This window comes from Carassius auratus, unplaced genomic scaffold (genome assembly GCF_003368295.1).
Source record: "Carassius auratus strain Wakin unplaced genomic scaffold, ASM336829v1 scaf_tig00214289, whole genome shotgun sequence".
Lineage (NCBI taxonomy): Eukaryota > Metazoa > Chordata > Actinopteri > Cypriniformes > Cyprinidae > Carassius > Carassius auratus.
In genome coordinates, this window is record NW_020527597.1 from 47,216 (window position 1) to 74,795 (window position 27,580).

General features: G+C 37.6%; 1 protein-coding gene across 1 annotated transcript in view; it reads left to right on the forward strand.

Annotated features, from left to right (window-relative positions):
- The window catches only part of LOC113091778 (potassium voltage-gated channel subfamily H member 5-like), an 86,341-nt gene that overhangs the window by 35,631 nt on the left and 23,130 nt on the right, over positions 1-27,580 (forward strand). Inside the window, exons 8-10 of the mRNA XM_026257409.1 lie at positions 732-1,161; positions 20,621-20,820; positions 26,001-26,253. Coding sequence (XP_026113194.1) covers positions 732-1,161; positions 20,621-20,820; positions 26,001-26,253 — 883 coding nt within the window. The remainder of the gene's footprint in view (positions 1-731; positions 1,162-20,620; positions 20,821-26,000; positions 26,254-27,580) is intronic.

Genomic DNA, 27,580 nt, shown 5'->3' on the forward strand with positions numbered 1-27,580 from the left:
GATAGAGTGGGTGTTGCTGAGTGAAAGCATCCTCTTTATTTTGCTTTCAGAGCCAACAAGACTATATTTATTCCACCCTTTAATGATACAGACTCAATAACATACTTTCAAACTATTAGCTGTTATTCAGAAAAAATTGCCTGATCGATAAAGCAACTTTGTTCACTCATGAGATCAAAGATTCTCTTTGGATGTGTGGAAGGATCAGTTGATATACATCCTCTCCTCCTCCTCTGACATGAAAGGTGTTAGATCAAAGTGGCTATAGGCTGAAATATGACACCCATCAACCTGGAATTATTCATGTTCATGTGAACATGGAAGATCTCACCTTGAAATGACTGACTAAACCTTTAAAATGCACCTTATCAATATAAGCCAATATGAATATGTGGTTTCTGAGCTCTTTCTCAGTGAACGAACTCCATCGCACACCTGTAATTAATAGGTATAATATATTATAGTAAGTAATAGGTAATATATGTTGAGCTCTTTCTTAACCATGAATGTTTTTCTTTCTGGCTTGGTTTGTTTACTTTGCACACAGAGAAGCATGTAACCAACCAACACTATGCAATAATATGCTGCATTTTTTGTCTGGATTTCTTTAAAAATTCATAAACGTATTTTGATACATGCAATGACTTGAACACAACTCTTATATAAAGAATATCAGGTCAGCTAGTGTGCTGTTCTCATCTTTAATGATACATTCTCTTTTTCTCCGCCAGGGTCTCAGCAGCCTGTTCAGCTCATTGAAAGTGGTGCGTTTGCTCCGTCTGGGTCGTGTGGCACGAAAACTGGACCATTACCTGGAATACGGTGCTGCGGTGTTAGTTTTATTGGTGTGTGTCTTTGGTCTGGTGGCACATTGGCTGGCCTGCATCTGGTACAGCATTGGTGATTACGAGGTCATAGACGAAGCCACCAACAGCATCAAGACAGACAGCTGGCTTTATCAGTTAGCTATCAGCATCGGCACACCATACCGCTACAATAACAGCGGTTCTGGCCAGTGGGAAGGTGGTCCCAGTAAGCACACGCTCTACATATCATCTCTCTATTTCACCATGACAAGTCTCACCACCATTGGCTTTGGGAACATTGCACCTACTACGGACGGGGAGAAGATCTTCTCAGTGGCCATGATGATGGTGGGCTGTAAGTATCACTTAATAGTTTCCTTGCTTCGTGGATGCTTTACTAGACAGATTAAGCCTCAAATGGTTGATTAGCGTATGGAGATTAGGAATGCATGATATATTGGTGCCATACCTGTTATTGGTTGATATTAATGTTAATTTTTGTTAAAACTCAACATTGTTCGCATAGTTTTTAACAAAATTTATTAAAAAAATATACTCACACTAAGGTCATGCAAAATGTGTATGAGTTTCTTTTTTTTTTGTCTGGATTTCTTTAAAAATTCATAATTTTACTTAAATGTAAAAATACACAACTCTTATATAAAGAATATCTAGTCAGCTAGTGTGATTTAAGATTTGGAAAATTAGATTTGAAGAAATTAAGCATTACATAATTTGCTCATTAATTGATCTTCTGCAGTGAATTGCTGCCTCAGAATGAAAGTCCAAACATTAGAACATGTTTAACTTCAAATAATTTGCTTCCAGCTTTTTTTATGTTAATACCATTACAAACTTTATGGTTTAAGCTGATATTCCCAGTAGGGAATACACTTAAAATAGCATCTGTTTATTACATTCTCACCAACTAGGGCAGTCAGCAAACTTTTAGTGCTATTTAAAAGCATTGCAGACACATTAATAGTATCATATAACATCACATAATTGTATATAAAACAATTTTCTGCCTTTGCAGAATTATTGTGTAGAAAAACATTTGCATCATGTCCTAATAAGACCTGCAATGTATCTTTGACATCATTTCCTGAATCTTCTCTCTCTCTAAGCTGCTATACATTCAATCAAAAATGAATAAGCTTCTGCTTTGAAACCATAATGCCCCTCTTTGCTCTTCATCACCCAGTCACTTGTTATTTTCAGAGTACTTTCTCCAAAGTTAAGTTCTGTAGTAGTCCAGCAGTAGTGCAGGTCAGTTTCTGAGTTACTGAGCAGTTTCATCAGTAATCCTCTACAGATCCACAGGGCTAGCTGATAGAATGTGCTACAGTAAACCAGGCTGTGACTATAGCTCTTGGATGAAATATAAAATGAGCCACCCAGGAGGCTGAAAAACAGCATCAGTGAGTAAACAGGAAACAGTGGCACAGCTGAATGCACAGTTTAGGAAGAGGCATATAGGGCAGTACAACAAAAATTAAATGGTAGTTAGATTACAGTACAATGTTGAGTGTAATTCTTTTGATACTAAAATACTGCTTTATATTCTAGTATAATATGCAGAGAAAACTATGAGTCAGCCATTTGTAGGTCAACTTCGTGAGGACTGTAAACAGTGTGCTTTCCAAACATCACTGCAAAAAAATATGTTCTTAAGTGAATATTTTTGTCCTGCTTTTCAGTAAAATATATAAATATAATTGCAAGATAATGAAAACTATCTGTCTGTCTGTCCACTTGTTCTGCGTGGGGTTGCTGGGATGCTGGGGCCTTTATTTTTTTATTTGCAAAATGTATTTTTCATTTTTACAGAAATTACACAATTTAACTTTAAAGTTTTAATTGGAAAGCTGACCAAAGGTGGTTTAATTTGGCAGACTCTAGCTTATAAAGCAAAGCTGGCTTCAGATCAGTTTTAGCAGTAGTGAGGCGCAGCGCTGATCGTTTTCCTGAAGTGTAGTAGCTTGCTGTTGATTTATTGCAAGGGTTATTCTGCATTATTCTGGGTTAGTCTGAATTTCTGTCATATTTCTCTCGGTGCGCACAAATGACAGCAGATGGGGAGAAGTCTTGTGTTGTTTGTGGATTTATCTCACAGTGCCACAGTATGGTGCATTGTGTGGTATTCTGTTGTACTGCATTAACCAAAATCCCGCTAATACTAAATTATGATGAAGCAGACATTTAGCATTAATGAACCATATGAACTCATAAAGACTAGCGGATTTACACAAACTGAGTTTAATTGCCTGTTCTTAGTCATATTTGTGCTAATCACAGCTCTGTGGATGTACTTTTTGTGTAGTGTCAGTGAATCAATGTTTAATGTTTTGTATGAATGGGACTGGATTTATTTTAGATCTGTGGAATTAGCATTAGACTAATCACCATGTTAAAGCCAACTGTGCTCATCAGAGCCTTTTTGTTTTAGTGAAACAGAGCTGCAGTTTAGACTCTTGTTCTTCTCGCTGGTGCATAAATTTGCTTTGTACTTCTTTTTTTTTATGCATAAATCCTGGTGTGTGGGCTTGTTAAGGTTTAGTGTATCTTTGTGGGACTGAGAGAGGAGAGAGAGCAAGAACTACTGCTTCTGGGGCATTTAAAGGTTGATCCAAAAAATGAAAACTCACTGTCATGTTGTTCCAAACTCATATAACTTAATTTCTTCTGTGGAACACGAAATGTACTTTCAAGAATCTTCACATATGTATGTCTTTTCTTAATTTATATTATGTAGTAATCAGTTCTTACAAAATTGCTGAATGTTCACCTGAACTGTGAATGAATCGGTCAGAACTTCTCATTGTGATTGTTTTATGTTTGATATACGGTTATAGTATTTATTAATATTTTGAATTAGCTTATGCATTTTTTTTGGGGGGTTTCAGTTTTAGTATTTATTTAATGATTATGTTAAGTTTTTATGTATTTTCATTTCAAGTTGTCATTTTAGTACTGCAGCCTAAACTGATTTAATTTAAATTTAAGTTTTTTAGATATTAAATGAAAAGTTAACATAACAACACTGCTGAATGAATCAGATTTTTGAATGAGATCAGTTAGTTCTTTGAAAAGAAGTAGCTCAAAAGAAAGAGTCATTCACTGATCCAGTTCTCCAGGCATTTTTCTCCCTATAGACTATAAAGTGCTTTGAATTTCCAACATTTTCCCTTCATGTTCCTTAGATAAAACATCTAATGGGTTCGGAACCTCATGGGGAAAAGAAAATTACAGGATTCTCAGTTTTGATAGAACTATTCCTTTAAGGCATGTCTGAATTGTTTAATAAAACATTCATACAAATTGTCCTCATCTCCCTCTCTTTGGCTCAGTCACACTCATTCATTTGAGTAAGACACATGCATGGCTGCAGTTCAGAAGACTCTGAGCACCACAACATTTTAATACTGTCTAGGTTAAGACTTATGGTGTGTGCTGACTAAGGAAACTGATGCTCCGTGCATCGGGTTCTGCTTGGGGCCAAGCTATCATGTGACCACTGTCTCATAGGGCTTGAATCTACCAATAAACCTCGTCCATTTTTTGGCAGAGACCAGAGCGCTGCTGCAGTACGGTTCAGTCAGCAGTAATGGTCTCACTCAGGGGCTTTCCAAAGGTTTATATATTCCTGGTACACCGATATGATAGTTTCTCCATCTCATAGAGCTCGGCAGTACCTGTAATGACACTCCATGGCTCGTTTCGAGCTATCTTTAAGCATCAACTGTTGTAGGGAACTGTTATAGTCAGCACAGGGGAGACATATGCCTTCAGTGAAGCAGACATTATCAGAAGAAACAGATCTACGTCTAATGGAATCACATCTTGTAAAGTGGCATTATAGTCCACAAGTGTCTGTGCATTCTCAGCAGGTCAAAAAAACAACAGGAGCATCTGTTAACAACCCCACAGCAAATATATGAGCAAGCATATGAGAAGATGGCTAGTTACATTTCCTGTTGTATTCCAAAGCATCTATGCAGTTCCTTGTGATTTCATAATTATTTTTCATAAAGAGATAAGAATCCTTATGAAAAAGGGCACTTAATTGTGACTTAATTGTAATATATGTATTGAAGTCGTGGCCTAATGGTTAGAGAGTCAGACTATCAATCGAAGGGTTGTGAGTTCGAGTCTCGGGCTGGCAGTAATTGTGTGTGGGGGGAGTGCATGTACAGTTCTCTCTCCACCCTCAATACCACGACTTAGGTGACCTTGAGCAAGGCATCGAACCCCCAACTGCTCCCCGGGCGCCGCAGCATAAATGGCTAAATGGCTGCCCACTGCTCCAGGTGTGTGCTCACAGTGTGTGTGTTCACTGCTCTGTGTGTATATATTTTGTACATTTTCATTATTTTAACACACTTAAATACACTTTTATTAAGCTTTTTTGTAACTAATGTCAAATTAAAAGTTTAAATTAAAAGTACATTTTCAGTAATCTTTTAAATAATTTTTGCCATGCTTTAAAAAAAGTACCCTTATTTTGATGTTTTGGCTAACATACCTGAAGCACATTTAAAGTACTCGATTATAATTTTAACTGTTTTGTGTTTTTTAGTATTACATTAATATATTGTTAGTTAATATATTTTAAAAGTGCTAAATGGCAACTGAGTAATTACAAATATGTTTTAATACATGACATACACATTTCAATAGAAATTAGATTAAATATACATTTTAACATATATTTATAATATATTTAGGATATTTTAACCAAATTTTAAACAATAGAAATAATTGTGAAATTGCATATAAAAATGTACTTAAGTATACTAAAGTGTATTAGAACGTTCAGCTAATTGCATTTAATATACATTTTAATAATAATATGTTTTAATTAAATCATATGATGCATTTTCAATTTTCCTATCTCTTTGGAGTGATACAAACTCTTGGTGCCTGAAGAAGATCTATAAAGTTGCAAAGACTAAAGTTTCATATCCAAAGAGATATTCTTTATCAAAGTTAAGACTCTGCCATGCCCCCCCTAAATGGCTCATTCAAACACGCCCCCTACATGTCTACATCAATATGTGGAAATATTTGCGAAAATCCACCCAAATGTTCATGCAAAGAAACAAGGTGTGGTTTCAGTGACCGCAGTTAGTGTTGAAGCAGTCATGTCAGGGAGATGCTTTGTGTATTTAGACGAAAGAAAAAGCACTTTATTTGGCCTTCCAAAAGTACTAACTAGATTACTGATTACTTACAACAGAACAGCAGTGCATTTTGTGGATGACCATTTCGTGAACCTAGGAGAGGAAGTAATTCTGACTTTGCTATGACTATCTGGCTCTTCTGAATCAGCTGCTGTGTAAGTATGTTTTGTTATTAGTTTAAGTATTTGCTATTGACTGTTCAAATGTGGAGTTTTGACCGTTTTGTGTGTGTGTGAGAGAGAGAGAGAGAGAGAAAGAGAAAGAGACAGGGTCACACAGTGGAGTCAGTGGCTTGTGCACTGCAAACATATACGAGCTTCATCACATTCTGTTACGTCACTCTGTTCCTTGGTAATTATGCTTGAACTGATGGTAAAACTAAGGACATTATTAACTGTCTTTATAAACGAAGCTAGCAAATATGGAAAGGGGCATTACATTTCCAATGAGTGCTTGCGGTGTTCGACCAATCACAATGCACTGGGTCAGTTGGCCAATCAGAGCTCACATTTAGATTGATAGATTCACCATTATTTTAACAGCTATAATTTCAAGAAGACTTAAATCGGTTTATGACAGATATGTTGTTAGACATTTTGAATGTGTTGCATATGACAAGAGTTTGAAACACTCCACTAGGAAAGTCATTTCCACTCACCAGTTGCAGTGTTTTGTTGGATGTCTTTCCTTAATGCTTCATACATCTATTAGCATCAGTATTCACAAATAAAGGTGATGTGCTAGCTTGTTTATTCAGTGCAATACAATAATGCATTCCTGCATGTGTGAAGATATTGATCTGCCTTCTATAATTACTGACTGTGGCTGAGCTGTAAACAGCTGCATTTGTTGTCAAATTGTGTAATTTAAGAACAGCATAATCCATGCATAATTTAATTACTTTTAAATAAATTATCTAATACAATTTATTTTTATTTTTTTTGTGGGGGGTACTTTTGGTGATTTGTCGGTCGCCTTTATTGGTCCACAGTATACCAGCATATTATCAAGCCTGACTCAAATTTGACAGGAGACTCATCATTCCCTGGGTTAGGTCAGATAATATTGTGAGCTGTTAAGGGTGTAGGTGTCAAGAGATTGCCTTGTTTTTACTGCCTAAAGGACTTGGAAAATGTTTGCACCAAAACTGAGGTAGAAAATGAGTACAAACCAGCAGGCACTACTGGCAGACAGAAGTGGAAAATTTGAGTAATAGACACTGTTGTGGTACATCTTCAGCTTTGGGGGACTGAGTCCCTCTCTGAGGTGCCATATTGATTGTAGTGATGCAGAGAAAGGAGGAGGTTACTTAATGCAGTAGGAGAAGGAGGGTTGTTTCAGGAAGACAGATTTCATGTTGTAAATCCCTTTTGTTGTAAGCTCAGAGAGATCGTTGACCTCACTATTCAAAGAAGGAGAGAATAGAGCTCTCCGATAAATGCATAAATGCCCATTGACAGAAATTGACTTCATGATTCTGTGTGACATTTTTTTTCGGACTATATATAATATATTAAAAAAAATATATAGATATTTTTTCTTAAAACTGTCACACCCCTGGACTTATTATGTGTGTTTCTGCCCCGTGACCCAGTTTCTGTCTCCTGTGGTTTGTTAATTTAATTTCAGGTGTGTCTAGTTTCTTTCCCATGTGTTCCATCTCCCCATTAATTTAGTAATTCCATGCACCTGTCTGCCCTTCGTTATCCTGTCTTTATAAGCCTTGTCCTTTCAGTTCAGTTTTGTCGGGTCTACAAGTCAGTACGTGTGTCTTCCTCTTTTGTTCCATGTTGGAGTTACCCCTGTTTTGGATCAATAAAGACTCTCTCGATTTATTCTCAACTCTGTATTCCTTCCGGCACAGTCTTGTGACAAAAACGGTAACTGACTAAAAGTTGTATTAGGTCAAGAATGAACACACACACAAACACGGTTGGACCCCCTTTTGCCTTAAGAACCACCTTAATTGTGCATGGCATAGATTAAACAAGGTGTTGGAAATATTCCTCAGAGATTTTGGTCCATGTTGACATAGCATCATGCAGTTGCTGAAGAATCTCCCGTTCCACCACATCCCAAAGCTGCTCTATTGGATTGAGATCTGGTGACTGTGAAGGCCATTTGATTAAAGTGAACTCATTGTCATGTTCAAGAAACCTGTCTGAGATGTTTTGAGCTTTGTGACATGGTGCATTCTCCTGCTGGAAGTAGCCATCAGAAGATGGGTACACTGTAGTCATAAAGGGATGGAGATGGTTAGCAGCAATACTCAGATTGTGGCTGTGGTGTTTAAACAATGCTCAATTGGTATTGAGGGGCCCAAAGTGCATAAAATATCCCCCACGCCATTACACCACCACCACCATCCTGAACCGTTGAGACAAGGCAGGATGGATCCATGCTTTCATGTTCTTTACGCCAAATTCTGACCCTACCATCTCAATGTTGCACCAGAAATCGAGACTCATCAGACCAGGTAACATGTTTCCAGTCTTATATTTGGTAAGCCTATGCAAATTGTAGCCTTTGTTTCCTGTTCTTAGCTGACAGGAGTGGCACCCGGTGTGGTCTTCTGCTGCTGTAGACCGTCTGCTTCAGGGTTCGATGTGTTGTGTATTCAGAGATGGTATTCTGCATACCTTGGTTGTAACCAGTGGTTATTTGAGTTACTCTTGCCTTTCTATCATCTCTAACCAGTCTGCCCATTCTCCTCAGACCTCTGACATCAACAAGGCATTTTCATCCACACAGTTGCCGCTCACTGATATTTTCTCTTTTTCAGACCATTCTTTGTAAACCCTAGAGATGTTTGTGCATGAAAATCCCAGCAGATCAGGAGTTTTTGAAATTCTCAGACCAGCCTGTCTGTCACCAACAACCATTCCACATTTAAAGTCACTTAAATCCCCTTTCTTCCCCATTCTGATTCTCAGTTTGAACTTCAAGTTGTCTTCATCACATCTAGATGCCTAAATGCACTGAGCTGTTGTCATGTGATTGGCTGATTAGCAATTTGTATTACCAAGAAATTGACCAGGTGTACCTAATAAAGTAATAAAACAATCATAAAGTTACCAGTTGGAAAAATATTTTAAATTACAAATAATAGATTATTGTCCAGCAATGTATTTGATTTCTTATAGCAAATTCAAAGTAAAAGATCATAAAAATATTCCTTGTAAATTTGTTTAAATAATTAAAAATAAAACATACATACATAAAAGTATTGCATTTGATATTTCTGTCACTTCTGAAATTATGGCTACGTCCCTGGTGTGACAAAATGTTAACCTATGCATAATACTTTTAAAACTTGAATCGAATAGTTCTAAACTGGCAAAAATCGTTCTTGATTTGAAAACCTATGAAATGTGAATCTAATCGCTGTCTACCTAAAGATTCACAGCCCTACCTCAAAGTGTTTTTTTTACAAAATATTTTTATCACATGTACATTCATGTCCCACATTTTCTTGTTTAAATAAACATTACTTACACTGTCAGGAAAAGAAAAAAGGGTATTTTATATTTTTACATGAAACGTACTCAAGTATGAATCTCATCAAGTTAGTGTGGTATATGTTGTTTGACATTTGGGTCGCTTTGGGGTGTAACATTACTTTAGTAACACTTCTTCAGGAGTCCTGGTTCATTTTTGACCATGCTGTGGACATTATAAATCTCCAGCTTAAGTGACACCTTACAGATTGACTGTGAATGTGGCGCTTGCTCATGAGCAAACCCTGTACATCTCCAGCAGCACACAAAAGTCACAGGCTGCATGCTATATGACAGCTGTGAAGCAATGTACTGTCAAACACACTCTGCTTTTTTGACTCTAATGTCATTGTCAGGTGCCAAGAACTTGGTGTTGTGAAGATTCAGGTCAATGACCACAATATGAATTTATCATAATGCAGTTGACATTGTTTGAATTATTACATCTATTAGTAATACTATTTGAGAACAAAATATGTTTGTCCCACTTTGTAGCAGTATTCAAAGAGCAGATGGGAGGTATTAAATTAAATGGGAGAGAAGTACAACATGGGAAGAGAAAAACAGAGTGATGGACAGAAATGATATCTGCCTCCAGGCTCTGTAGTAATTGCTGAACCTGACCGTGTGTGTTAAGGCATCTATCCCTGTTGGGCTGATGCTGGAACTGAGCCCGCTTTATGCCTCCAAGCACAAGAGCATTACATTAACTTACATCTACGGACTCATCTGTGTCGTCACCTCATAAGGGCTGAGAAATGCTTGCTGATATATATATACAGTATATATAGTAATTTAATATTGGTCAAACCAATGAAAGATTTCAGCACTTTAGGTTTTATTATTGTATTGTTTTTGCTGGTAATTAAGCTAGCATACACAGATATACTTTCTGCAATATTTTGAATTTATCTTGATAATTAATGACTCAATTATGCTTTTAAGTGGATGCAATGGATTATCAGAGAGAGCACACCATGTCTGTCTCATTGTTTTACATGCAGAACTAACTAACAGGAAGTGAATAAACAGGAAATGATTTCATCACATGAAAAAAAAAAATTTTTTTGCAAATGAGTTAGCACAAGAAAAATTATGAACTTCACATTTTCACTTGAGAATATTTAACAAAAATAATTAAAGCTGATATTTGAAACTTAAATTTCTTAAAGGGCAACACAACCAGCCCAGCACTTGTTAGAATAATAAACTAAAGGAACAATATATTGTTGAGTAGTGGAGCACCATCTTCCAATCCTTGATTGTGGTTGATTTATAAATGAACCTGTTATTCAGTATTTCTCTTTTCGTTACCTGATTTCGTTACCTTTCTTCTTTACCAAAATTCCTTTACTGAGCCAATGTATTCTGCTCCTAAAGTAAATAAAATTTAATTTATAGATTTTTGCATAAATATTGATCTGAAAGTTCAATAAAAAGGACAGCACTTTTAGAGTTCATGCCACTATTTGGTGTGAGTATAAGTATTGGAACAGTTGAATTTAAGGCAGATGTAAAAGATTAAAGTGAAAGTGACATGACATACAGCCAAATATGGTGACCCGTACTCAGAATTCGTGCACTGCATTTAATCCATCCAAAGTGCACACACACAGCAGTGAACACACACACACACCGTGAACAGTGTCATTAATGCTGCGGCGCCCGGGGAAAAAGCTAATATTTAGTTGCAATATTTGTAGCCAAGATGATTTTTTTTACCCTTCCAAATGCATTCTGCTACAGCCATGATACATTTAGTCAATTTCAATTTCAATTTATTTATAAAGCACAATTAAACACCACTACCATTGACCAATGTGCTGTACAAAGTAAAACAACAAAATCACAAATAAATAACACAAAATCAAACCAGGACAACATCATCACCCTTCATGTAGTATAAGACAGATCGAATAAAAAAGTTTTTAACTTAGATTTAAAAATGGACAGATTAGGGGCAGTTCTAATATCAATGGGCAAACTGTTCCAGAGTCTTGGTGCCGCTATGGAAAAGGCTCGATCTCCCCTAGTCTTGAGCCTCGATCTAGGAGCCACTAAGAGCCTCAATTTGGCAGACCTAAGAGCTCTTGTAGGTTGATGCATCAACAATAAATCAGAAAGGTAGGATGGTGCTAACCCATTTAACGACTTAAAAACTAATAACCTCATTAAAATGAAGAGGTCCTTTACTAGAGACAGCCATGCACTCCCATGTCATGACACCACCTCCACCAAGCTTTACAGATGAGGTTGTATGCTTAGGATCATTTGCAGTCTTTGTCTCATTGGTCCATCAACACAGTTCCAAAACTCTACTGGCTCACATTTGTGAAGAATCTTGCCTTTCTATTGTTGGTGCTGATCAGAGGTTTGCATCTTGCTGTGCAGCTTCTTTAATTCTGTGTAAAAACATTCTCCTGCTGACTGTAGATTGACAGAGCATCACTCCAGCTTTCTGTTTTTGGTTGTTGGTGATTTTACAGACATGTATTTTATGGTTTATTTTCACAGCTTTTATGATTTGTCTGTCATCAAGTACTGTTTTTTTTTCTCTCAGCCGATCAGGTTGTCATTGGTTGCTGAAGTCACCAGTAGTTTCCAAACTCTTGTTTTCTCCATGCCCTTTGTTTTTTCTATAGTCCTAATTGACTTCCTCTTTCCTTTTAGCATCCAAATTGCTTGCTTTTTTCAGAGTCAGCTAGTTTCCTTGTCTTCATCCTGGTTTGTGTGTGTCATCATCGAATTCAAAACTTAGAATGCAGAAGCAATAGATATAACTGATAAGACACATTCCCTGCTTTTAATATCTGAAGAATTAATGCAACAGGACACAGCTGAACACTTAGGAAGACATGTGAGGAAACTGTTCCAATATTTATGCTCACATCAGACAGGGAGAAGAAACTATAAAAGTGCTGATCTTCTTAGCTGGTCAAACATCTATGTGTTGAATCACCCAACAATAAAATGTGACATTCTGTAGTTTTGTCTCGTATTCATCTTTTAATCATATTTACAGATTTCTAGACTCCACAGCAAACAGAACAATATTGTCTTTACTGTTCCAGTACTTATTGGTCAAATCTCTGTTAACCTCTGCCTTCTAGATGGACCTTATGTTCCCCTTATACTGATCATTACTGCAGAGGTGTAAGGAATGACTCCTATCTCCTCTTGAATAAATCATGTTCAGGGAGATCTCTGGATGATGACTCATCAATCTGAAAGAATGCTAATATAATCCTCATTAGCAATGAGTCACGTTATTTCAACATCTTTAGCCATCACCAGATCTCTGCAGTCTAACGTCCTGTACCTGTAGGGAGAAGACTGCAGCACTTTTCAATCAGTCAGTCAGGGTTTTGCTACCATGCTCACATAATGTCAAACAGTTTCCCAGTGATGCTTTATGAACAGAACTGGAAGAGAGAGAAATTATGAAAAAATACCTCATCACATGCATCTTTTCTTTAAAGAGAGCATGTTTTAATATCATTTTTGAAGAATGTGTTTGAACATCTTCATTAAGTGGGAGAGTTTGATCTGAGAGTGCTCTTATGTTCTCCACTCTGTATTTCAGCTTTTAATTTCTATCTATATCTGGTGGGGTTTTGAAGATAATTTTAGTTACAGAGTAGTTTGATCGGTATGTATTGAGGGAGTAACAACTGTTTGTATTTGTTTTTGCTGACGGCACAGACAGTGATCAAAGAAGCTCACTCAGCTGCACTGGTAATGTCAGAGAGGCTTTTTTCATCATTCTTCCTTTCATTTGGCCTTATTTCTAAAGTGTGTATCGTGCTAGGCACAGCTATACATGTAATGTTTGACTTTCCGTACTTTTAAGATTTCAAAACATCACTATTGAATAATATTAAAATCAATCAATTCTTTTTTTTCTTTTTCTGTGATATGCATAGATTTATAGAGATGTTTCAGTAAGCAAAATGGTCTGCAGTTACAGAAGAGATAGATATTATAGATAAATTAACGGATAGGTAGGTAGGTAAGTAGATAGATAGACACAGTTATGTTTAGTTGGATTCGATTTTCTGTTTGCACTTTTTCCCAGCCTGAGTTTGTTGCCATAGTGACCTAGTTAAGTTAATCATTCCATTCAGCTGTGAACCTCATTATCTCTTATATTTAGTTCTCTCTGTTTCAGTTTGAGTTTGTCCGGCCATGTCTATGGGTTTGTGTGTGTAAGCTAATTCTGTGTTCCTGATTAAAGTCTTTTGATCCTTCCTCTTCGTCTTCATGCATGTATAAGACAACGAGTTGTGACAGAAGGCCAGACTAGAAAAGATTAGCGGCATGTTATGAAGTTTATGTTTGTCTTTCTTATTTTTCCCACAATGAATCTATCGCGCTATATAGATGCCTTGAGCAGAAGGACAGCTCCCTTGAGAATCAAGTTGAGGAATTCCTCAGACTCGCTAATGAAGTATCATTCCCAGATGACTGACTCTGCAGCTTCTTGCTTGCTGGCCTTAACGCTGCCAACAGAGCACGGCTGTCCAGGGATGCACCTCGAGGAAGCTTCATGGATCATATGGAAGGGGTGCTTGTGTCTTTCAAATCGCTGCTTACTGTTGGACCTATACATGATGACACGAGCCCCACTAACTACCCAGTGCCCAGCCAACAACACCCACACTGCAGGGATTGTTAATTTTGTGTTGGATTTTGTACTGCCCTCCAAGCTCTTCTCCAGTCCCCAGATACTAATGCCACCTATTCGTCACAACCTCCCATCAGTGCATTATATAGGCTATTTGTGTGTATGGATTTTTATGATTTTTTTTATCTACTTTTTTGAAATATAATACATAATGTATCGGCTGTGTAATTTGCAAACATAATTTAAATTCTATATTGAATAATTAAGTATATTATTGCATTTTATGTATTTATATTTTTTATATTTATAAACTGACATATTACACTCGTACACACTGTATGTTTTATAAATGACAGCAAATAAAATATGTAATTTTTTTTTAGATATTTAAAATAAATATATATTTAAATATTTCCTCTGCTGTTTTATATATATTTTGTTCTGAGAATATAAGATTTTGTGTGTATGTGTGTGTATATATATATATACATATATACAATAAAAACATATTTAAAAAGATATTTGTGTGGAAATGTATTGCATAACATTTCACGTGCAAAATAGACACTAAAAGTCACATTATTGCTGGTAAATAGAGTTTGACATCTTCATTTTATTTTTAGTACTAAATAAAACATTGCGATATATATCCTAATAGGATGGCCTCATTACCAACATTACATTACAGTCTCTCAATACATCACAAACACTGCACAGACAATGTTTTCCTGTGTGTGAAAGTTTTGGCCGGAGGAGGAATTGAATAGCAAGCTTGATTACACAGTACATTTGAGCTTCTCCGCAGACATCTCAGAGCTCACAGGCCCTCTTCTCCTACGTAACAAAATCAAGCAACCGTGGAGCTCTGGGACTCAGCCCTGCATCATTTGTACTTACATGTTTAAGTCTTCGCCTTCCTAATCTTGTTAATATGGTCCTACATTGCTGCGCTTATTATTTTGGGATGTTCAACACAATTACGTGTGCTGGACTTGTGTGGACTCTATGGGGTTGCATCTCACGACTTTGTGCCACCGGGCAGCACAGCTCACTGGAGCAGCACATGAGTCAGCCCTGTAAATATTTAATAAGAGCTTGGATATTGAACAGTGGAGCAATTACAAGGCATTTGCTTTGTAGTGCTGTCATCACTCTCAATATTACTGTCATCACTATCCTAGTGATTGTCACCTCTTCAATGTAGCAATGAATCATTCATTTGATGCTATGAGTAAAGGTGCTCTAAAGGATTGTTCTGAGACTGGGGTTTTTGCAAAGCTGGGTGTATGAAAGATACGGGTGTGAATTAATCACAACCGTTGCTATTAACACCTGCCTGAACAGATTGCTACTCTGACACAGATGCCTTTGGGAATCGCTGTGCCTAGTGTAGATCCTTTAATGTGCTTGTTACTTAAAAGACATTGATTGTGATTCAACACTGAACAAAAATGTTCTAATGTTCTTACTCCAGTATTTTTGACTTGCTAAGCATCTAAAGATCCATAAAAGAAAATACCCAAAAATAAAAAAATATTGAAAATATACTTACCCTCAGGACATCCAAGATGTAGATGAGTTTGAGATGTGAAATGTAGTATTGCATCAGCTGATAAAAACATCACAGTAATCCACTAGTAATCCAGACCAATCCAGTCCATCAGTTATTGTCTTGTGATGTGAAAAGCTGCGTTTACAAGAAACAAATTAACTGGGGTGAGATCTTGAATGGCTTGAGGTAAATTTTCATTTCTGGGTGAATTGTTCCTTTAAAATAAGATATATGGGCTTGAGAATTATCCTAGTGTATAATATTAAATTAGGTTAAGATGCTGAATGAGGTTTATATGTTTATATAATAAGAACAATTATCTTTCAAAGGTATTAATTATTGTATGTCATTTTGCTTCTTTACTTGATGTTCCACCAGAAATCTGAGATGTTTGAATAAAGTATTTTGGATTGGTTATTAGAGGCATTGAAATGACCACTAAACTTGATATTTAAATTTTAGGTACTTTATTTAACAAAGTAATTCTTTTTTTATATTCAATTCAATTCAGGTTTATTTGTACAACACTTTTCACGATGCAAATCAGTGCAAAGCAGCGTTACAGAGAACTTTCTACATTATGTTTAGTAATTGCTTAACCTAACCTAATTCGCAAGTTGATGTCCATATGGCATAAATTTACAGTAAAAATCTAGCAGTTATGTAATCAAACAGACGGTGAACACTATTAACGGCAATAAATGTTGCGATCAAACTTATAGGAAGCCATTCCCATGGCAGAAACAAAGAAGGAAATAGAGAAAATAAAGATTTTTATATGAATGTTTGGCATTGTTTGTATAAAAACAAAACTCACCAAACTCTGCAGTTCTGTCATGAACCTCTAGGGTCTGTTTGCCTTTGTTTGGGAAGCCCTTTCTTACATTTGGTTGATTCTAATAAACTGCATTGTCTTATCTGGGCTGCTTCAGGCCTGGGACAACATTTTTATAGGGGGACCTTCTACACTCAGTAGTTCAAAGCCCATCTTCCTGCATACAGTAAAACGGCACAAGGCAAGCTTCCTCCACAGCGCATGAATCATTTTACTGTAGTTGAAAAGGGCAAGGGCAACTATTTCCTTCTCCTGTATGCAGCGCATGAGAGATCCAGTCCAATCGAAAATCCTCTCCATTATGGTTCCACTCTTTCATATTTCATTAGCCATCATCAAAAGTGCATCTGCAAGGCCTTTTTTATACCCATTACCTCCCCATAAAAAGGCATCAAATTGGCTATTACCCTGACCTAATGAGAAAATGCCTGCTTCAGTGGAGGAGAGAAGGTATTTATGAAAACAATGGTGCCAGAAATGACGATAAAAAATTATATCTGGGTAACATGCAACCATTCTTTTGCTTCCATCAATCAACATTCATCCAACACCCATAGGGATATAATATTCCCTTCTCATGAGGGGACCACCCACTATCATGTCTCCGGTAGATTTGATTAGGCCATGAATGTGAAGTAATGCAGAACTGATTGGGCTTGATGCTCATGGAGATCAAGTAAGACTACAGAGGCAGCGCTAGAAGCTGAAGAGATGAAGTCATATCATAATTTCACATGCATGCTCTCAACTCCAAATCACACCATCTTTGCCTATGGAGTATGGACACTTTTCCACAGCTGTCTGTGGTCCTCTTCAATTTTTGCTGCATGAAAAAAAAAATCTGTTTGGATGTTCTCTGAAATATCATTGGGGAAAAAAACAAGTTATTATAGTTTTGCATTTTTTGTTATTTATTTCCATTTATTTTCTATTTTCTATGGAATTATATTCCATTTTATTTGTCTTTTCAATTTATTTGTCTAGTTTGTTTTAGTTTTTATTTTAGCTTAAGTGTTGTAGTTCTATAAAACAGTCTAGTGTAATCTACTTTGAAAAAAGTGTAATTTTCATATTTATTGTCTGCAGGTCAAAAGTTTTCATAGTAATTAGGATTAAAAAAAAAAAAAGTCTCTTATGCTCACCATAGCTGCATGTAAGTCATCAAAAATACAAAAATAAATACAGTAAAAACAACTGTATTATCTTGAAAAAATTATACAATTTAAAATAGCTGTTTTCTATGATAATTTAATTTTTTAGAATCAAATTTATTCCTGGCATGAAAGGCAAGATTTTCAGCAGTAATTACTCAGTGTTAAATTATCCTTTAGGAATCATTCTAATATGCTGATTAGGTGCTTCAAAACATTTCATATAATTCCTGAATACTTTTTCAGGATTTGCAGGACACAGCACGGCTGTGAACACTTCACCCAACAGTACTGTGTATCACTGAGCAGCACCCTTAGCAACATGAGCAATCAAAAATATATCATCAAAACTATGATGCTAGATTATGTTTCATATATGTTTCATTTAGAATGTATTTCGTCAGAATTAACTATTTGTTATTTATTAAATAAAATATGAGTGAGCCCTTTTCATCCCGCCCTTCCCCCGCCTAAAAAAGCGGAGATGTGTGTACGCTTCTGTCCGAAAGCCCTACAGTTTCCAGAGTGAAGAGGGAATATTACTGTATTTATTAGTTTTTTGTTTCAGGTATAATTCAGTATGTCCATCAGTTTACACTGTAATGACGCTTGCAAACTCACGCTGTGCTGCGAATCAGTCAGTTTTAAAACTATAAGAGGAAAAACAGATGTTTTCTCATGCTGAGAGTAAGCCGGTGTATGTGTGTGTGAGAAAATATCATATACAGTATGGTGTTTTATTTAAACTCTATTAGATGAGGCAGGTTCGGGACACTCTCTTGCATTTACTGTTGCTGTCAGGAACTATTTATAGAGGAAAGACAGCATTTAACTGGCTTAAAAAAAGTAACATTTCAATGCATACATTTTTTTAATTTTACAATATTATATACTCTGCTTTGCGTCATAACTAACAGCCGTGATTTATTCAAGATACAGCATGGTCTGCTGTACCTTATTGCTTATATATCTAATAATAATAATATTTTCTTTAAAAACATACTTATCCCAAAGTATTGCATGAGGATAAGGGGGGGGGGGGGTTCCCAATATGTTTTTTTCTTTTGCTTCCCCTATTTTCTACAGTATTTCTGCATTGTTTGTGTAATGCAGTGAACTTCTCTATTATGTTAGCTCAGCTTCTTCCAGTTCTTGCGTGACCTTTATACTGGTGGTGAACTCAAGTCACTGAAAAACTAACCTCATCATTTGCCTGTAAGCTCTGACTAATCCCTGCTTAATTACTCACTAAACACGTCTCATGTACATTATGTAAAATTGTACATGTAATCGTGCTTCAATTACCTCTTTGAAACTGCTTTGTGTAAATGACAGACACTGTCTTTGGCCTGTTGATAATCATTCAGGTGTGTAATCATGTGGGTTGGCACGTATTTGTCTTATGCGCATACATTTCTAGACTACTAGACAAGTTAAAAATATGTCTCTGTTGATGACTCTTTATTGCACTCGTTCATATTGATTACATTAGTAAAAACAGGCAGACAGCTGACACGTGGATCAATCCTTGGCCCAAAATTCATCTGCGTCACTGGTATCTTGGCTAGAAATGAATTGCTGCATCAGAGTGCAGATGCTATTATCATCACTCAGACTGCATTCACTCTCATGGGCAGTTAATTAATGCTTTGGTTTGCATAGAACCATTAATGTTGATCAAGCTCCTGCTGGTCTTTGGCATGCATGTCAAAAGAGGGTGAATGTGAGGATGATTGGTGCACAGATCCTGCACTGTTCTGAATGACTGGGCTCTTGTCAATCATGGATGTGATTTAAAGTGCATTACCCTCGCCTCTTGGTTTTCACTGGAATCTTACCTCTCTGCCGATGCTGTACATCCTTTCTGTCTAAGCCATTTTCCTGCCCGCCCTCTCAGAACATACTGGTAACAAAGTAACAATAGATTCCAGAAACTATTTTGGTCTGTGTTACCATGGAAACGCTTGGGTGCAAGTTAGGATAGGATTAGGGGAATTTTATATATATATTAGCAGACTAAAAAACTGTCTGTTGCATAGAATAGAATTTCTGGGAATACTTGAAACATTCTTTGACATTTGGCAGATATTATTAGTTTGATTAAACTGTGTTTCTGTATTAGAACTAGAAACACTTTATTTTTAATGAAATATTGCTAATCTTAAAAGTATATATGTATATAAAAAAGGATCTCACAAAATATTTACCTGTTATAATTATTATTTTTTAAATAAATAAATGAGTCTTTCTCAGTAACAAAAAATGTGTTCAATGAATATAATTAATATTACTACTACAACTAATACTATTATTACTAATGTTGTTGTTATTAATAGTAGTAGTCGTACTAGTTATAACAACAACAACAATTGTGAATATAATAATGTTTTTTATATTTAATATTTATATTTAATTTTTTTTTATCAATGTCAATAATAATATTAACAACAATAAAATTATTATTATTATTAATACTATTTATATTTTATGATTTTTTTTTTTTTTTGTTTGTTATTTTATTACATTGCATGTGTGGTTTAATATGGTTTAAAATTGTATCCAAAATTTTGAAAAAAAAGGTGAAAATTGTGAAAAGTGAAGATTTATTGATAATACATGATTTGTGTGTCAAACAATTTACACAGGTTTTATCCTAAAACATATGCATACATACAGTTAGTGAATGAGATGAGAGTTTTCAGTCAGAATTATGGTTCTAACAATGCTTCAGATTTCACTCTTCTTATAGAAAAAGTGAAAGAAGGTACAGTATATTAGTGGGATTTAATGCACAAGAAAGTCCAAATTACTGTTCTCTGTGTCACACACTGAAGCTCATATGAAGCTCTCCTCAGCCAGCGAATCACAACCCCCTTTCTCTTCAGATACTTCTGTTCCCTCTCACTTCAGTATAGCCTTTTATTTTTTTATATATTTAGCAGCTTTCTAAAGTGACCCTCTCTGTTTTGCAGCTCTTCTGTATGCCACCATCTTTGGAAACGTGACCACCATCTTTCAGCAGATGTACACAAACACGAACCGCTACCATGAGATGCTAAACAATGTGAGAGACTTTCTGAAGCTCTATCAGGTGCCTAAAGGACTGAGCGAGAGAGTTATGGATTACATTGTGTCCACATGGGCCATGACCAAAGGCATAGACACAGAGAAGGTGGGTAAATCTATTCCTCTTTCTGATGTATTCAGCACTTACCTTGTGCAAAGATCTGAATGTAGGGTACAGGGTGTAGAAAAGCCCTCATGAGGGAAATGTATTCCTTTCTCTCTCTCTCTCTTCTCTGCAGGACATTTTGCCACATTGTACCCTTTTAATATTTACTTTATACTATTTTAGAAAACCATAATCTCACTATTTAAAAAAAAAAAAAAAAATTATTTGTGACAAGTTGCAGTTTAATTGCATGCACAGTTTTTGAAATATTTATGCATGGCTATTCTCTTGAGACATGGACAGTCATGCCTTCTTTCACCAGTGTTTGTTGTTTGTGAAAGACACATTCTGAAAATACAAATGCTTTTTATTTTTATAGTAAGGTAAGGCTAAAGATGTGGTTTTGATCATAGAAGGCATTGTTTAATTAATTTGTTTAATCTTTATAGTAGTAACAGGAGTAAGTAATCACAGCTCATAAGCAGTTGCCTCTTCTGTCTTTCTGATTTTAATTATGAACTCCAAATAAAGACATTTGGATGCAAGCAGTGCAATCCCAAATGCTAAAACTGTCACACTATGCTGCTGGAAGGGATGCAGAGTCGAGGATGTTAGAAATAGTCTTTATTAATCCCACACAGGAGTAAATCCAGCAGGGAGAAAAGGAGGAAGACACACGTACGGAACTGGTAGACCCAGCAAAACTGAACTGAGAGGACATTGCTTATAAAGAAAGGCTAACAAGGGAGCTAACAATCAAGGAGAGACAGAAACTTGGTCACAGGGGAAAAGTTCTGACATTTCACCCCCCTCCCGAAAAGTACGTCCTCACAACGTAGGCAACAACAGGAGGAGGCATAGGTGGGAGCTTGAGAGGAGGCTCTTGTGGAGGACGGACCCCTGGGAGGGGGCCAGCAGAGAGAGACGATGGAGGGAGGAGCCAGGGAGGAGACAGGAGGAGCTTGGAGCAGGAGGATTCCAGCTGGACCCAGGTCACAGCCACAATGACTGCCCAAGGTGGAGCCGACGCTGGAAGGAGCCATGGAAGAAGGAATGGCTGCTGACTCCAGGGGGCTGATCAATGGTGGCGGGGCAGGTGGAGTAGAAGCCTGAGGTGGAGTGCCAACAAGCCAGCAGGATGCGATGGAGGCAGAGATCCATAGATCCATGGCGGAGCCAGATCGACTGAAGACCAAGGTGGAGCTGGTGGGAGGAAGGAACCCAACGGAGCTGGTGGGACAGAGCAACTAGGCGCCACCAGGGGAGAGAAGTCCAGAGGTGATGCTGAGTCGACGCCTGACCAAGGCGGAGCCGGAGGGACCAGGGAGCTGATGGATCAATGGTTGACGGTGGAGGCGAGGGAGCTAGGAGCCGAGGTGGAGCCACCGGGACTACAGGCAGAGGCAGAGTCCGGGCCTCAAAGGGAGACTCACGACCACGGCGGATGCTGGAGGATGACAGTCCAACAGGGCTTGCACCGCAAAGATGGTGGGCTGAGGGCAAGCAGAGGGGCTGCCAGACGACAGCAGTGGAGGAGGCTGGAGCGGGTGGGAGTGCGGGCATTTTGGAGGAGCTCCCCTTGGAGGGCACATTCTAGGAGCTGGAACTTGAGGACGCATTCTAGGAGCTGGAACTGGAGGATTGGAAGCCCCCTCAGGGCTGGACAAAGGAAACCAAGAACAAAAGAGGGCTGGATGGAACCAGCTGAGGCGACAGAGAGAGGAGAGGGGGCAGTTCAACCTACAGTTCCGATTTCTAATCAATAAGATCCTCCTCTTCATTTTGGCCCGTTTGGCGCATCATACTAGGCTCACCCTCAGTCGCGATGCAGGGGGCAGAGCTCCACTCAGGTGGGCTTGGGCTTATTCTCTGTACTGTGGGGAGATGGTGGGCTGAGCTTTGGGTCGGGAGTGGCACTGGCGATCAGTCCCTGGGAACAGGTGGGGAACGGAGATCCATTTTTCGTCTCTGTCCACTCCACGAAGGCAGTGAAATTAGCTCAGGGACCATCATCGGGCCATGGCTTTCTGTACACGGTGTTCAAATTGGCATCATAGAAAGCACAGAGCACGTCATCCAGGTAGTTTGTGAGGCGGGCCATGATCCAGAACAGTCTGGTGTGTGCCACAAATGAATTCTCCCCCTTCTTCAGCAGGAGGAGGAGGTATTCTGGGCGAAGGAGGGGATCCATTCAACACAACGGAAAGAAAAAGGAGTGATGAAAAATCATGGAAAACAAATGAGGGTAGACAAGCAATTTAAACTGTTGTTGTTGGGTCTTCTGTCACACTACGCTGCTGGAAGGAACACATAGCCAAGGATAATTGAAATAGTCTTTATTAATCCAACACAGGAGTAAATCCAACAGGGAGAAAAGGAGGAAAACACATATATGGAACTTGTAGAACAGGCAAAACTGAACTGACATTGCTTATAAAGACAGTCTAACATGGGAGTTAAGGAGACACACCTGGGAACTAATCAACAATCAAGTAGAAACAGAAACTGGGTCACAGGAAAAAACACACACATACAAGTCCATAATTCTGACAGAAACTAAAGAAAAATCATTTGGTTTATCTTTTTTCTGACGGATACTATTATTCTGCCGGAAATGCTTAACTTAAAATAAGAGAGATGGAGAATAAGGGTCATCTTTTTGTGTCTCTACGTCAAGACCTCCTTTTGTATTTCATTCTAAAAGAAGAATGTGAAATTGCATTATATCCCAGGAGACATCAACCCTCAGGGAATGGAGAAGACCTATTCAACTTCTGGCTCAAATTTAGACATATAAAGGATTCTCATAACTGGTTTTCATGCAGCATGTGGTGAGAAATCTTCTCCATTTATTGAAGCTTGTCACTGGGAATAACTGGCAAATTTAAACCTTTTCAAAAACATGTGAGCACAGCACAGATGGATACGTGCACAGCAAAAAATATGCCTGTATACGTGACTTTTCATTTAGAAGTTGAGCAGAACATGTTCAAGAAGTCTAGATATTTATTATACTTATGTATAACATTGTTCTTCTGCATTATTTATCATGATCTGACCAATAGATTAAATTGAATATGGAAGAATAGGCCTGACCAGAAAGATCATGTACAGGTAATGGAGGCAAAAAAGAATAATGGGTTGTAATTGCATTCTGGTAAAGTGAAGCAAAGTGTATTAGATCTTATCCATGCACTTAACACCCTGCGTGCATAAAATGCAGGTAAATGGCATCCAGTACATGCCATTTTTTTTATGGGCACTTGATGATGTAATATTAATGCCAAAACCCCATACACGCTGATACCCACATACTATTCATATTCATGCCTACATACATAGATTTTTGGCCAAGGCTACATTCAAATAATATTTTTCGGAAATTATAGTACACAGCTGCAGCATTCCTCAAACATATATATTTATAGATAGAGAAGATGGCAAAAAATAAATAAATAAAAAGATTTGTAAGTAATCCACAGACTGAATCAGTTGTAATTATCTTTTGTTTTTATACATACACGTTAATTAAGCAGTTGTGTCAAAGCATGCTAATCTTAGAATGTTAATAGCATTTCAGTACAAAAATGATTTATAATTTTTTTGTAATAACCTCAGTGTTAATTTAACTATTACTGCTTAGACAGCACACAGGATAAATATTCAGAAACTGACATTCCCAAATATACCCAGCAAATGATGTTTCATTAACAAGATTCGGGAGGAGCACATCAGATACTTAGCCTAATTACAACAGGTGGAGCACACTTAAGATAATCAACACTATCCTGTCTCCATTGACGGTTTATCAGCATTTGGTTCGCTCTGTCTGTTGTCTTATCACAGACCCATTTTTTCCTTCCAAACGAAGAGATCTATACCAAAGAATTAGACCAATAAACCGTGCAAAGCCCCGAGCTTGCCTCACTCGACACCACGATCATCCCGCTCAAGACCCGGCTCTCCTCGAGCGCTGGATCGCAGCAGCAGCAGGCATTCAACCAGCCCGAGCCGAGCCTTAGATCTCACCGCAGCGAACCTCTCTCGCTTCCCACTTTTCCGGCCGCAGTGCAGTTTGAGGCTGCATACACTAGCGGCGCAGACCACATGTTGTAAATCAATACATTTTCAGGTCAAGACGCTAAATGCAGATTGAGCTCCCATCAGATGTCGACGAGAGTGCTCCCAGTTGGGTTTTCTTTACTTGCTGCCCACAAACAGGTCTTATCCTTCTGATACCGTGAGTATTGATCTCCCGTCAGATGTCACAAGAGTCCTCTTTGTCGGCGGCCCAAAGCCTGTTTATCTGCGGGCCTCTCGGACCTACACTCCGTTGTCCTGAGTCTTGATCTCCGGTCGGAGGCTTCAAATGCCCTCTCGGTCAGTTATCTGCCCTGGTTGCCCACTGATTAGCATGGGCTCATCAGCCAGTAGGGCCCGTACGCCAACACCGTGACCTATTACAGTCGAGGCAACTCGGGCCCTCCTGGTCGGGCTATCCAATCACGCTGGTCCTGCTTTTATCGGCCGGTAGGGCTCATCCATTCCAATGCAGTGAGGTGCTCTGGTTGAGCAACGGCTCGAGCCCTCCAGACAAGCAGCCGGTAAGGCGTACCTCTCCAAATATGTAAAGTTGCTCCCACTGGAGTACATAGGCTCTTCCGACCTGCCAACCAGCTGACTTTCCAAATATCAGCCCACGCCAGATCTCAGTGCTATTGTGGTGGGGGGTTGTGTTGCTGTCCTTTCCGCTTTTGCTTTTTTGGGGGGTACTCTAGGTTCGTGCCATTCCTGGGCTTGGAGCCCTTCCCCGGACAGCATGTCAAATATGCATTATAATATTTCAGCTAATTATATGTAAGTGTGAACTCGTGAATTTAACATCTTTCTGTTTGACTTTTTTTCTCACTCGCCTAATAAAGTGCAGCAAGGCAAAATAAACTTTGCACTACGAATGCTATTCTGTGCTCTAGCCCATCATTTTAATAACTGACATACCCCACGATATTACATGATTCTCTGCTATACTTGATTCTGATTGGATAATCGAGATGTTCTGAAGGAAAATATCACTAATCACTCATATTAGGATACTCATTTACTATAAAAAAAACAATAACTATGTACATGCTGTTAAAAGAATGTGTCATTAAGACCTGAATGCCCTTGCTTCTTGCTAGGTTCTGTCAATCTGTCCTAAGGACATGCGTGCAGACATCTGTGTGCACCTCAACCACCAGGTGTTCAACGAGCACCCTGCCTTCCGATTGGCCAGTGACGGCTGTCTGCGCTCTTTGGCAGTGGAGTTCCAGACCACACACTGCGCTCCAGGAGATCTCATCTTCCACGCAGGAGAAAGTGTGGACACTCTTTGCTTCGTGGTTTCTGGATCGCTGGAGGTCATTCAGGATGATGAAGTCATTGCCATTTTAGGTGAGCTAAATCATTCTTTCCACACTAGAAAAACAAAAGTTAATCAAGACCTCAGGGGCTAGTTGTCACATAGAGAATTCATCACAAGGAATATATCAAGTTAATATATTTAATGATATAAAACCAAATACCCTAACGTTTGTTGGTTTGAAACACCTAGTTTAAATAGTAAACTAAACGGTAAACTAAAATTGGGTAAACAAGTGAACACAGTAAAACCACACTTGCATAAACTGAATTAATTAGACTCTACTAGATCTATAGAAAGTAGATTTTAACTTTAATTTTATTATTTATTATTATTATTATTATTATTTATTATTATTTATTTTTCTTTATTTTTTTCACGAGAATGAAAGGACTCTCTGGAAAATTCTTTTTTTCTCTAAAAATTCCTGTTGATCAAAACAATAATTTGATATTATTTTACCTTTTACTTTTTGTTGTGTTCTCTTGTTTCTTTCACTTTTTCACTCAATAAGCACTGTTATTTCAGTATTATCAATTCACCAATATAACTTTTGATAATTTGAATTGAATTAATTTTAGTTTAAGAGTTTAGTAAATTTAGTAATGTGCATTTATATTTATATATATATATTTATTTATTTGAGTTTCAGTAACTCGCTTTAATGCATTTATTTAGCTTTTAATACATTTATTAGAATATTAGTAATTTCAGTACTAATACTAATTCATTTAGTTGTTTAGAAAACATTTGTTGTTGTTTTCTAAGCTTCTAAGGTTAATGTATCAACATAGAGTAAAAAATTTATGTGATAGCTTCATTCTTATGTGTACTATAATAAAATATATTATCAGGCATTCATACATAAATACATACTGTACATATGCACTAAACATCCGTGTTCCTAAACAGTTTAGTGATGGAATTTTCGTTAGGCGTGTCAGAGGTTTTGGGTTCTATTCTGCCTTCGTATAATCAAAAATGTTCATCAGTAATCATATATCAAGAACAGGGACACATTAGTGTTTATTTTGATTTGTGATTAAACCGGAATGAATAGATAGTTTCAGCAACATTTAAACAATAGAGTCAAGCGCTCTTGTGTGAAGATGAGCCACCCACAGGAGAACATTCCTTCACTAATAACATTGCAACAAACATTCAGCTTGATTTAAAAAACAACAGATTCTAGGCCCTGATCATAACTTATTTAACAGAAATGAATGTTAGCTGGATATGTTTCATCTGCATTAGGTACGTCCATGCCGCAAGATGGGGACAATATCGACCAAAGTGGTGGGGACATGTCCCAGCTGTCCCACCTTTAAATTATGCCTATGAACTTAACCCATATATTGT